The sequence below is a fragment of the Mytilus trossulus genome, chromosome 1 (assembly GCF_036588685.1).
Source record: "Mytilus trossulus isolate FHL-02 chromosome 1, PNRI_Mtr1.1.1.hap1, whole genome shotgun sequence".
NCBI lineage: Eukaryota > Metazoa > Mollusca > Bivalvia > Mytilida > Mytilidae > Mytilus > Mytilus trossulus.
In genome coordinates this window covers 55727461-55742323 of record NC_086373.1, presented here as the reverse complement: position 1 = coordinate 55742323, position 14863 = coordinate 55727461, and the positions used below count along the sequence as shown (strand labels likewise).

The 14863-nt window shown below is 30.7% G+C and overlaps 1 protein-coding gene across 4 annotated transcripts in view; it reads left to right on the top strand.

Annotated features, from left to right (window-relative positions):
• LOC134727718 (protein Wnt-5a-like) overlaps positions 1-10723 on the top strand; it is a 52575-nt gene extending 41852 nt beyond the window's left edge. For all 4 annotated transcript variants that reach the window (XM_063592118.1, XM_063592105.1, XM_063592124.1 and 1 more), the window contains exon 5: positions 7784-10723. In XM_063592118.1, the coding sequence (XP_063448188.1) occupies positions 7784-8245 (462 nt within the window). In that variant the 3' untranslated portion in view covers positions 8246-10723. The remainder of the gene's footprint in view (positions 1-7783) is intronic.
• The last annotated feature ends 4140 nt before the right edge of the window (positions 10724-14863 follow it).

The window sequence follows — 14863 nt, the reverse complement described above, 5'->3', positions numbered from 1 at the left end:
AAGTTGACTGTCATACGTTTTTTGATGACAATCCAATCTTGCGAATGCTGTCGTTCCTTTAGGTTTTGACCTCGCAACTGTTCGCTTAACATGACGTACCGATATCATTACTAATAAGAGTTTACTGTCGTACGTTTTCAACATGACTTACCGCTCTCATAACTCTTTTAAATATCTTATCGTACGTTTTCAATTCCACATTTTTTCGGAAAGATATTTACAATAGTAGTGCAGCTTTACCTACATCGTTCCTTGACAAATTTATTTACTTTATCCACAGGCGAGTTCATGTCTATCTGTGCAACCTTTACTAGGGAAAGTCAATGAAGCAAACCTACTGTATAAATATGACATCTTTTATTGAGAATTAATCTTTAACTCTCAGCTGGTTTCATGATTAAACATAAATTTCATTTGTGAGTTTGTATTTAATTCATTCACCTTTTTATGTTCTAATATGTCAAAGTCTCACCGAACATTTTATTCATCTTTTATTAAATGGGAAATCGTTGAATATTGCAAAAAATATTAGTATATTAAAAAATACTGAATAGATAAAAGGGATAAAAATGCATGCAAGGAGAAAATGAAAGTATATACCTCAAAACAACATGAAAAACTAGAAAATAAGTGCAAAAAAGCTTGAAGCAACTTTCTTCGCAGGCGATACGATTAGTATAAAGAGACATGTAATTGTAACAAATATTGGAAAATCGTATTATAGATTTAAATATCTACAATTTGAGAAAGTTTTTTTTTTTTTAAATATTTGAAAAAACACACCATTGTAAGTTTTTTCTACTGTACCCCAAGCAAAATTGTGGTCAGTGTATAGTGTTTTCTTTTATTTCTTAATTATCAGTTTGCTTTGAGAATCAAATGTATATATTCTGGGTTGTATGTTGCTTTACCACAAACCGTTGTTGTGATAAACTTGTAGCCAATAAACTTCCACTTCTAATTTGTTCAATTTTTTTTTCAGTGTTAAAGTATCTTTTTATCGAAGATGTAGTTTAAATAGGTTTCACGAACGTGAAAAAGCTCGAACATATATGTATATAAGCAACTTCAAACCGATGGGCAAAAACATGTTATAATAAATCTCGGTGGTCGATTTCAAATGTTCGTGTTTTTCTGTTTTGGAACGCATGACTTATACGAAAAAGTAAACAAATTGTTAAATTTGAAACAGAAGAACACACATGAAACAAGAATTTTCACCTCAATTGCAACAATTTTTTAAGCAAAACTTTTTGTGTGCAAATAACTACACTATAATTGATTTTCATTTCGAACTTACTTACAAAACTGTATTTTTGGCAGCTTTAAACACTTAGATGTGCAACTAACAAATAATCACAGTTCTTGACTGTTTTTGCCATTAATTAACTTTGTTATAAATCTAATTACTGTCTACTATGATAGGTCGGAAATAGAACTTTCAATGATGCAATACGTACTTTGTCATGGAATTATCATAGCTCGCCACCAATTTAGAAACATCCTTAGATAATTGACTGATGTCGGATTTTGTTGATTTTATAGTTCAAATGGTTTAACGATAAGATGACACTATACTTTCTGGTAATGGTGGTAATTACTTTTACATGTCTCATAAGAATTTTTGATATTTCTACCTTTTTCGTACTTGATCAAACAACTGTATCCACCTCTTAGATCATCATCGAAGCGGTTTATTTTTAATGCAATTTCCATATTTTTAATGATATGATTTCTTTTTCAATATGCAATTTTTGAAGATCAAACATTTTCTGATAATTAATAGTTCGAGATGTTATTGCAGGGCCAATGAGTACTTACTAGATGTGGAAAACGTAGGATTTAAATTTTATAATTAATTTGAATATTTATTTGCATATCAGCTATTTATCTGGTATGTAATAGCTGTTCATATTAATGTGCTTTATAACAAACATGTAGATTTAAACGATAATATTTCCTTTTATTCGAAAAATGGTTTCAAAGATGGATTGCACTCCTACATTTGTAACACATCCATGTAGAAAATGAAATTAACTCAATAAGATTGGTGAAAAACGCGATCATTTGCGTACAATTTTGATTTCAATAAAAAAAAACAGGGTTGCGTCGAAAGATTGAAAACAAAAGTTATACAAAAATGTGAAAAAGTTTAACTAATAAATTGAACTGTCTTTACATTTTTCAAAATTGCATTTTAGAGTGGCTTGCAATATTATTCAATAAAAGTAAATTGAATGTTTTATGTTTAACTGTCGATTGCCTCAACATTTAAAATGAGATACACATTTTGAAAAAAGAAAAAAATAACATTCTTCTTCTCATGGATATGGTGAGACTGTGCGAAAAAAGCTTCTTTATAAAGTAGTTTTAAAAGCATTTGAATGGATCTTTTTCGAGCTATATACATTTATTAAACGATTGGGTGGTTTTTTCCTAATTCCACAACCGTCTTAGTGTCATAACTAACATGCATGGAAAGTGAACAGGTACATATTTATATTTTATAAAGGCAAACAATTTTTTTAGGTTCAGGAATTTCAAATACAATTTTTATAGAATTGAAATTGATTATAAAAAACTGAAATAATTTGATATAGATAACATATAATTTATTTTTCAATTTTATATACATGTACTAATGAAGTGTCATTTCTAGTGATTTATATAAATTATGAAGAGGTCTTTCACATTCCTATACAAATTAAAAGTCGAATAAGCCATTAACACATTTAAAAATTTACTCGTTTATGGCATCACTGAAGGCGACTTGAGTCATCGGATTTTTATTTTTCATGGCAGCACTGATGGGTGCAACTAAATGATCAGGATCCGCTTTACTATAGTTCACCTAAAGTTTATTACTGGTTCATGCTGTTTTGCATTATTTTTATGCTCCTCGCCGCATAAAGTGTAACCATTGTCTGTTCGTACAAATGTCCAAAAATCAAAAATTAGTTTCTGCTCTCTTACTTTAGTTAGCCTTAACTACTAGTATATGTTATGGAACTTATACACAATACCTATAACCATAAAACACGGATCAAGTTCAAATCTGAGTGGCTTCACTATTACTGTTAGAACTACGTCCGTTTATAACGTTATATGTAATCAGGGCATCATCTGCGTCCAATGAACACATTATCCATTCAATTTCAACTCCTAAGTTGTTTGTATCGTTCAGGGTTTGTCCACCACCGCCATGCAAGCTTTGTGTATAACATTAAACAATTTTCACGTTCATTCATGTCTTATGGTTAAAGTATTTACATTTATAATTGATGAACTTCGTATAGTTTTAAGGTTAAACAAAAGACATAACCAAACTGTTATTACATATGAAACTTATTATCAGACTGGTTCAATGGCTTTTTACGCTAATACTTAGGATAGAATTCGAAAATCACGGTCACGGCACAGGCTATGTGTAAATTCCCAATTAATCTATGGTTTCCATGAATAATTTCTTAAATTTCATAACATTAATATTTGGTTGATGCAAACTTAAGTTAGAGAACGGAATATCTGTTTGGGATGTACGTATGAATTCAAATTTGTCACTTAAAATTGATTTTTTTCATTGTTAATTACATTGCACTGCCTCACCGTCCTCCTGAAAAAACTGGACTAATCGATAAAATATGAATCGTTTAAGAACACAGAATGTAACAATTCCAATGCATTGCCTGGAATATGAGACAGGAATGCTATCACAAACGAAGAACCAGGAACGAGGGAATAGTTTCTGTAAACACATTTTATCGACTTAGTATTTAGTAAAAGTGTATGTAACAGTGCTAAAGCACTGACTGTAGTTGTGCAGATGATTCCCTTGGGGACCACATCAGGAATTTTAATAGAACTGATTGTTATTGCATTTAATTAAATGTTAGAAACTATTTTAATTTTATGAAGATATATGGATTTTTGACAAGGCAGGAATTACTTTACAAAATTTTGCACTAAAATAATCTGCTTATCTAATTTACCAATTCGTTGTAAAATGATTTAGGAAAACCCAACGGACTTAATTAATAAGCAAACATATCGTGAATCTACACGCCCGAACGGAATTATTACTTTTCCATATTGAAATATTTGGATGTTAGCTCAGAATAGATTGTAACTTCAATAGTTTCCCCGATGTGCTCACGTACAATTATCTTTTTTCAGATATTAAAAATTTGTAATCATAACTTTGATCACAGAAAGAAAATTTTTACTTTGAATATGCTCCACTTGAAAATTGTTTCATCGATTGTAATAAACCGGCTGTAAAATTGGCCTATTTTGTTATAATATGAATTCCAACTATTGTAGAATCAAATAAATACAAGAACATTTGTCGAAGGTTCAAGATAGTATCACTTTTGAATTTAGTTTTATTATAGTATCGCTTTTAAATTTAGTTTCATTACAAAAATACAGACAAATACACCCTAAAAATTTGTAAAGTCAAGCTTATTCTTCAAACACCGATATATTTTGACCTTATGTTGGTACAACTGTAAAATAAGAATTAAATTTAATATGCACCAGTGAGTATTATGATGAGAAATTCATTAATTTATGTTATGAGGGGAGGCTTGATTTATTGTTTCTTTTTTGTCAAAGTTGAGAGAATTCACTTTATACTTGCACCATTTTGAAACTCATAAAATCTGAAATTTACGACTTTTTCAATTATAGACCTGGCTATCGAAAATCTTATTTGGCAGTATACTAAGAAGAAATGTTTAAAATGTGAACATCAAGGCTTTGATTAAATATCAAACGACAGGAAATATTCCCACATGTGTTATCGGTGCCTAAATCATAGGAATACCTTTTCCCTATATGTTCATATCTTCGTGATTTTGTTGATACAAAAACCTTTTGTATTTATATGCATTTCAATCTTCAGTTATAGTCATAAACTCATATTGAAATATTCCTAGACATTTCTTAACTTGTAAACTCATAAAAATGGGACGTTGTATTCTTTAGCTATGTTATACAAGAAATATTTTTCAATTAATCCTCGATAGACTTCCATATTTATTTTTCAAATTCCTCGATGATTGTTGCTATACTATACAGGTCCTGAATTGTTATATAGCTTGTTAGGTTTTCTCATTCATGTCATGGATATGTTTGCTTTTGGTTAAGATAAATCCAAAAAAGCGGTCTGGACACACCAAGTTTATGAAGTGTTATTACCATTTTTTGTATACATTTCTTATATTACAACACTTACGAATTCGTGATATGGAAGTGAGAAACTTTTACCTTTCGGTCACTTATTAATAAACTATTTTTTAATCAACACTGTGTTCATGCTTTTTGTTCAATCGTTTTGATCATTAACTTTGCGATCGTTTTTGTTTTGTTCTTTAAACATATAATTGTTTTGCATTCTATGAAATAACGCAACATGTATTTAAAGATGTTCATGTACAAATGCGTGTTGAACTAGATTGTTTGTTTGATGAAGATTCATAAAAATGCGAAATCATTTAAATAAAAAAGAACGATCATGGTTACTTTTATGTTATACAATTAACCACCATACACATAGTTTGAGTAAATGCTACAAAGACACAAATTATAAAATTATTTGATATAATTTTGTTTGAATATTTTATTCTGCCAAATATAAATTATCATTTACATGCTACTACTTAACACAAAAAGAAAAGTGTAAAGCCTTGTACAAGTATGTTTCTGACAAACCAAAGAGCTATTATTTTTTCAAACTTGTTTTGATATTTCGATATGGTTTGTTTTTGAAACTTATGCAAAGATTCAAACAGCCAACACATGTTGTTACAATGTTAAAACGGTGACTGGCTATATTACAATTACTTTATCAAAAGGAGTAGAGATGGCTGACTTGAAGATTAAAACTGCAATTGAATAAGAGTATAAGAATGCATAATGATTAAAGTAATCACATTTGATCTCACGTTCGATACAGCAAATAAGTAATTATTATGCACTAGTAAATTAATTTTTATCTGAAAGGGTCATTTTGATCTGAACAGGCCGTAAAGACTGAACAATAAAGTGTAACGACAATGTTATCCCTGTGGTAAATTTAGTACTGTTAAGACACTTCGCTTGCAGTCAACTTAGACCTGTTAGGTGTAGAATGTTGAGACTGTTCAGTAGATGTTATCAACATGTACTCATCAACATTTTACTGAAATGTACAGACATATACGGTACTGTTCTGATTTCACTGCAAGCAAATTGCTTAAACAGTACTGAATTTGCAGCAGTGAAAAGTTTGAAAATTGATTCAAACACTTAGCATGACGGAACAATTTGTTAAACAGACTATTTAGATGATGTAAAATCAAAAAGACAAAAAAATTTACTAGTGATGTTTCATACTAATATATTTCAACGAGAGACAGCTGTCATTGTCTTCGCCGTGCACAATGTTGTATATTGTTCTAGTCAAGATATATTATTAGACATCTACATATTTGTCTAGGTTTTTGCTCCTTGTTCACCAGGCTATTTGGTTCTTCTTAGACTAAACGGGTTAAACAAAAAAAGGTTCCCTGTCCCGGATAATGAAATATTTATAGACTTCGTAGTCTAACACCTGTAGTAAAGACGTCAATTTTGTCATAATTTAACACAATTTAAATCATAAATTTCGGTTTTAAATATCTATAAAAACAATTATCTGCAGCGTTCCAAAAAGTTCAATTGGCAATAAATTATTGCCCTGAAGACAGGTTACACATAATGATTAGATAATTATATGTATACTTATGAATTAACATTTTTGGTAAACAGAATGAAAGAGTGCATAAAAATACACCACTTACATCATTGACAAAAATGTCGTTTAAATCAATCAAACTATAGTCTATCTTGAAACAATCATGACATTAATCGCTTTGAGCACGAATCATGCACAGTAATTTAAATTATACCAAAAAAAGTAGGAAAAATTCTTTTTAAATCGTAAAACATTTTTGTGTAAATTCTGTTGACTTAATTTGAATACTTTTTTGTTTCCAAAGAATAATACCCTAGCTTATTGTAAAAGGATAATGCTGCCCTATAGATGCCTTTTATATTTTGTGTCCTTGGTTTTAGTTTTGTAACCCTTATATTTCATTCAATAATATAACTTGTTTTTTTCTTGATTGCATAATGCGAAGAAGTGCTGCATACTAAAATGAGCATAATATCAACGTGTAACATAAAAACAACAAAAATATTCTCAAATAAGTAGCTTTCAAATTTTATAATAGTTTATAAATGCTAATATTAAGAAATAATGACATAAATCAAGCTGCAAGTTTGATTTGTTTTAATTTTATGCATACTTATTGTTATAAAATTGTCACAAAGAGCACGTGTATTCGTTCACATTATGTTATTATGAATGATATAAAACATTTGGATTAAAGACAATATGATGGTTATTTACGTATCAGAACGGGTCTTCAAAAAGTAGATATGTTTATCGTTGGTAGTTTCATCAATTCAAAAAATGTTTAGTACCCCATATGGTTCAGTTTTTTTAAATTCTTCAAAGGCCGTACAGTATACTTACAGTGGGACGGTTTTGTTTAAACATTCCTTTATAATTGCAATACACAACGATAGTTAAATGCATAGCAGAATGGACACAACTTTGTTCTTATGAGAATATCATTGTTCCTCGTGGTGCATGCTATCTATTTTTCACTTATCTGTTAGTGTATCTCCTTTATATAATATGCAAAGGCAAAACGCAGGACTTCATTAGAATAAATCCATGCTTTATTTTTATTTTCAGGCAGTTTATAATTATGCCAATGTTGCATGCAAGTGTCATGGTGTATCCGGATCGTGTAGTTTGAAAACTTGTTGGCAGGCATTACCGCCATTCAAAGATGTTGGAAAAAGATTAAAAGACCGGTATGACGGTGCAGTGGAAGTAAAATTTAATAAAAGAGGAACACGATTAATACGAAGGAAGAGACGTTTTAATAAACCAACACAAGATGATTTATTATATGTAAATACGTCACCTGATTATTGTGTGGCCAATTCAACAACTGGTTCTTTAGGGACCGTAGGCAGGGAGTGTAACAGACTGTCCGAAGGAATGGACGGGTGTAGACTTATGTGTTGTGGTCGAGGGTACAATACATTCAAACGAAAACTAATAGAACGATGCCAGTGTAAATTTCATTGGTGTTGTTATGTTAAATGCCGGACTTGTGAAAGAATAGTTGATATTAACTCATGCAAATGATCGCAACATATGCAAAAACAAAAACAAATGTCCGCCTCAAATAGGCTATGAGATTAGAATAAGATATGGTAATCCGGGATGCAAATGATGAGGTTCTATAAAAGATTTGAAAGGCATTGAAACTGTTCGGAGTTGCCATTTGCGTAAATGTGTTCGACATGTGTTAATGTATAGAACACATACAAATACAACAGGAGTAAAAATGAATGCAAATCATAACAGTCTAGTTTAACATGTATATACACTTATGTTCTACCTCTTTATTTAAGATCTTTACTACTACCATGACATGTTTTTTTGTAGTTCTGATGCATATTCGCTCGTATAAATGGATTCAGACTTTATAAACTACCACACGTATATTGACCCCTTAGATAATCGATAATGACCATTCAAATGAAAAAAAAGGCCAGTTTTCTATGGTATAATGAAAGAAGGATTCCCGTCAACATATGAACATTGTGGTACTTGTATCTGATTGTTGAAAGTCCCTTAGATAAGAAAGTTTGTCCTGTCAGTAAAAAATGTTCAACGTATAAATTAAAATGTTGTAAATAGTTCGTTTGTACATAAAAGTAAAGTATTGTTTTGTATGCAGGTTCATCCAGTCTCATTAAATAACATCGTATTTCCCTTGATCTTATATCAGCCTTCCTTAGTTAGGACTCCATGGAATGGAAGACTATTGTTACATATTTCTGATCAATCAGAACAATCAAGTATATAAAAGACATTTAATAGTAAAAGAAGTTTGGAATCTGGATAATAGAAAAAAATACACGTAGAGCATAACATTTAAAGCAGATACCCTTAACTTATTAATATAAAATGAGGAATTTGTCATGATTACAAACAATAGATCGTCATCGGTCCTGAGTAATACAAATACAGTAAAGTTTCCAATTAGGCTGAATGAAAATCCAATAACATATCAATAATATAAAAATGTTAACTGGACATTTTGTTTTAATGAATCTCAATGCTTTTATGATAGGAAGTTTTATTCGTGATGTTCATCAAATGTTTTATTCTAATTGTGTTTATATAGTTTCAATCTTGTTTGTAGATAATCATATAGAAATTATTTATTTACGCAATGTTTTTTTTATGAAACTTGTTTTTTTTTATATATTGTAACTTGTTTTGTTATATTTGTTATATTTCTATGTCATGTAACTGAAATATGTGAACAGTGATTGGTGAGTTTTTTCCAATACCCACTTTGAACGCATACACTAGTATCCAAAGTCGTACTATGTATACAAGTTTATTACGTGTATACGGATACTTGAAATTTGTTCGCTAACGTACAACTTTGTTACGTTGTAGTACTATAATATCTCGTAAACATTCTGGACTTAAATTCAACTTGCATCTTAAATTTATACCTTATTCTTTAATATAATACAGCTTATACAATTTAATTAAGCATCAAGATGCCTATGTGATGTGTTTTGTAGTAAAATGAAAACAATCAAATATTTTGAAACTAATTGTCAGTGATTTTTTACAAAATTTGTTCAAACAGTTTATCGTTTTAATGTATTTTTGTAGATTTTCGATTTACTGGAGTTTTACCACGAAGTTATAGTATGTTAGATGAATGAGAGCGATATTGAAGGCATCTTTCATCAATTACATTTGACGAAACTTGATACCCATTTAAAGATTTAAATTAAAATCATTTAACACTGAAAATCATGTACGTGTGACTGATATGGATCTTTATTTGCATTGTAAATAAACTCATTTTTCATTCCTCAACATCGTGTGAGTTTTAAGCCAAGATTGATCTGATTTACTATTAAAGTTTCCACCAGGTTCTTACGATTTTTGTATAATTTTATGTATAACCTCCCATTTTTTTTTACTGTCTCAAATACAAAATTAAAACCAATCTAGAAGAGAAAAATGATATGAAAAGAAATTATAAAAAAGTTAAACATAATATGATATGATAATATCTTAGTCTATGAATATAATAACGAACTTTAAAAGTGTAATTTTCTCACAAATCCTTCATTTTTTATGACGAAAAGTTTAGATTCAAACCAGTTTTATCGGCACAAAGCTTCATTTGCAAATAAAGTTAGTATCAGTATAAAATCTGCACTTTCATCAATCGATAACATCCTGCCATACGAAGTAATGAGTTTCTGTCGGCACTATTTCTGCAACATTAACCAATATTCATACGCCTCAGGAGGAAGTCTCAATCTCCACTATAAATGGACGAGACAAAAGCACAAATTATCCAAAAGGTTGTTAATGTAATTTAACTTGACTGTGAAGTGATTAACTTTTAAGTTGAGGATTCAATCGGAATTAATGTGATGAAAACATATCTAATTTAGCAGTTATGATGTTAGCATTGATTTCTCTTACTGATGTTGTCCCGACAGAAAATTAAGTCTGTATTATAGAAAATCATTCACTATTAAAAATTATCGCCGACTGCAATAAATTGTTAATTTTGTACTTAATAGTTGTGTTTTATTTATGGTAAAAGTCCTACATTTGTTAAAATATTTTACAGGTATCACTTTGAATGGTTATTGATATTCTCTGCACTCTGCTGTTTTGTTTAAATGTTTCACTTAATGCACTATTTAAAGAGAGCCGTAGTGTAGTACACAAAGGTTCCTAGTTCGATGCCCGCTCCGGGGAGAAAATGTAAGGGACTAAATTTTCGGCTCTCCCGTGACACCATTTGTGAGAATGATAGTCCGTCGGAAGGGGACGATGAATGGCTGACCCGTGGTTAGAGAGAGCCATTTCTCTTGCACTTGAAAGACACCGTTGTAGATTTAGAAAAAGAGCAGGCTAATGCCGCTACAAAATCAGCACTCACACCCGAAAAATGGAAAGGGATTAATATATGTTACACTAAGTTGTTTCCCAATCCACGTTAAATAAATATGTTTAAAAAAAGAAAATCATTTCACCTTATTCTGTAGCTTTCTTTATTTATCAGTTAACTGTTATGCAGCTTAACATACAATTTGCTTCTCAACAAATCTTCAACTTTTCTATAAGATTTTGAATTTTCAAATAGTTTAGCCTCGAGCATTACTGACGAGTTATTCATAAAATGGTAATATTAATCTAATTGCTACTTTACAAATAAAGAAAACGTTAAACAATACTATCAGCAGGTTCTAAAAAAGTGCAAAACTGTGTTGTTCTTTTTTACACTATCAGGTTGTCCAAAGCGGATGCTTGAAAAGTTGAAATGTTAGTAAAAACAAGTACTCTCTTGCTTCTATTCAAAAGCCCGTGGCATGTATAACTGAATGCAATTACATATTTCAATGCCCTACACAACCAGATAAAAATTAAATAAACTGTGAAACCAACAATTTTGAACCCAATGTGGTGTTCAGCAGTATTCAGATGTTTCAAATTGAATATGGGTAATATTATAGATAATGATCAGGAAATTTATTTAACACTTTTTAAAGTTCCCTTTAGAATAAAACTAAAAAAACTGCTACACAATAGTTAATAGCTCTAGGAAATAAGATTTAGCACTGGGTCAATCCCTCTGCTACTGGAATTTTTGTTTCTCTGAAAGTTTTACAATCTGAGTAGCTAGTACTTCGGTACTTCGGCGCAAGAATATGGACATTTTACTATTTTTCTTTGGGAATGTTATCATAAACATGTCTTAATCATTATATATTAAGAACCATATCTCCCGCATGTATAGCTTACGTTTTTAGTTGGTTTTGTTCTATAAAAATGTAGGCTTCGTGTAATCCCGAAGAAACATTAGTTGTCAACATGCAACTCTGGTGCAATGTGGTTCAAACATAATGTGGCTAATGCTATTTGATTCTCAGAATCATCCCTTAGTAAAACCGTTAGAAGCATTGAAAGTTAAAAAAATGTTTTAGGAATACACAAGTTACTTGCATAAATACAATACAATGCAATGCTTAATTCGGCCAAAGGGATTATGTATTATTCAATTTTATGTATAGATCTAAAGTGTTTATCATAGTTATCAAAGGAACCAGTATTATAATTTAGTACGCCAGACGCGCGTTTCGTCTACATAAGACTCATCAGTAACGCTCATACGGCCAAATACGGCTAAGGTAATCTATCCCTGGGATAAGAAAATCCTTAGTTTTTCGAAAAAAGTTTTGTAAACAGGAAATTTATAGCAATGACCACATAATTGATATTCATGTCAACCCCCTCGGGGACGAAACTTCCACCAGCAGAGGCATCGACCCAGTGGTGTAAATAGTTATCAAAGGTACCAGGATTATAATTTAGTACGCCAGACGCGCGTTTCGTCTACATAAGACTCATCAGTGACGCTAATCTCAAGATAGTTATAAAGCCAAACAAATACAAAGTTGAAGAGCATTGATGATCGAAAAGTTAAAAAAGTTGTGCCAAATACGGCTAAGGTAATCTATGCGTGGGATAAGAACATCCTTAGTTTTTCGAAAAATTCAAAGTTTTGTAAAAAATTTTTATAACAATGACCACATATTTGATATTCATGTCAACACAGAAGTGCTGACTACTGGGCTGGTGATACTTATCATGTTTCCAATGAAGGTTCTATCATGAACAAGAAAATATATTGTATGTTTATCATTCAGAACAGCATAAATTTCATAATCACACTAAAACTGTTCCTTAAGGAAGATCGAACAGATACAATTACACGGCATTGTTTAATTTTCAGAAAGAACAAGAGTTTTCAATTTTCGCTTCAGAAAATTATTACGGTTCCTGGTCTGAGTAATGAAACATAATTCTAAACCATCTTCTGCAGTCTTAAAAATGAACAATGCATGATTGGTATTTATTTCGCCTTCTAAAAGAGAACTATGTATATAAAAATATAATATAACTGAAATTCTATTCAAAGACTTCTCAAAACGGGACAGCACACCTTAGATTTTCAAAGACAAGAGTCTTCCTTAATCTAGCAGTAATATTAAGGGAGCACAACTACATTTTTTTCTGCGGATGGACTATATGTATTAAAAGAAACAGGCAAATATGGCTGCTTGAAACAGTTTATATCATGACAAACTTGAAATTAGGAAAGGGCTGGAATGAAAAGCATGAAGTCAATAATAAAACATACAGTTCTGAAGTAACAGAAGCCTGAAAAACTAATCAAAGATACCAGGCTTATAAATAGGTACGCCAGACGAGCGTTTCGTTTACACAAGACTCATCAGTGAGGTCCGAATCAAAACTCGCAAAGCCAATGAAAATACAATGATAAAGAGCATTAATAATAAAAAAAATAATACTAAAGAGTGTGCCAAAATCGAGGAACCGGCAAATGTATATATAGAACAAAAAAGATTTTTGAATATTTCAACATTCAACATAAAAAAGGTAACACCACTAATTCCTGCCCGGCCATAAAGCACATACCAAAAAAATAGTACATATTTAACACAAAATAGTTCCTACGCATGAGTGCTACTTTCAAAATATGCAGAATATTTAGATATTTTTGGTATCAAATGAAAGCTGAAGGACTGGTGATCATTGTAGAACACTTTTGGACTTTAAATTTTGAATATTATGATAAACTGCACCAAAAAAGAAGGTACATTTGTCTGTTTGTCAGATTTGAAGTACATGTTTAGGTACATCCTTTCTTGTATACCATTAAAGGTATGTTGATTTTGATATTCAGTACAAGAAACCAGAAGTGTTGCTTTGAAATGTGATGATTGTCAATTTATTTGAACTTAAAATAAAAGAGGTGTGCCTGCTTGAAACGGAGAAATTTAATATAGAAAGCAATGGGATCATGAATTAGTGGTAAATTTCCAACAATAATATACCGCTGTTCAAGAGTCATAAACCAATTGAGATCAGAAAAACAATCAGGATTATAAACTAAAACCAAGTGAAACACATTAACTATAAAATGAAAAAAAGGAACAACAGGAACACTGAGGTGCAACATAATCAAACACCAATATACATAAAACGAATTATTTGATAACAACTGCCATATGCCTAACTTGGTACAGGACATTCTATGAAACAATGTTAGGTATAAACAAGTAATTTTTTTTTAAATTAAGAATCACATTTGAGGGCCTGTCAGAGCCACCAAAACGTTCTAAAAACGTGTTATGTTTACGCATCGTTGTCAATACAATAGAATTTGATGCAACTGTCATACAAGTGAAAGGTTTAGCTAGCTGTAAAACCTGTTTCAGTCCACCATTTTCTGCATAATAAAATGTCTGTACCAAGTTAGGAACATGCATGATGCTATTCATTTGTTTGATGTGTTTCAGCTTTTGAATTTGCTATAAAATAAGGGACTTTCCGTTTTAGATTGCCCTTGGAATTCAGTATTTTTGTGATTTTACTATTTAAAGAAACCGTCGATTATACTATATTTTCCCATTGATGGAAAAAGACGTGTCCCATTATCACTAATTACAAATACGTCAAAACAAGTTATAGCACACTTTTTTGAATCAATGTCTACGCTATTGCTTTAATTAAAAGTGTTTTACTTAAATATTAAAAATATTTGTTCCTACATTAAAAGGGGCACACACGAAAACTTATTATAAACAAGTCTACCAAATCAACAATCCATGTAAAACGTGA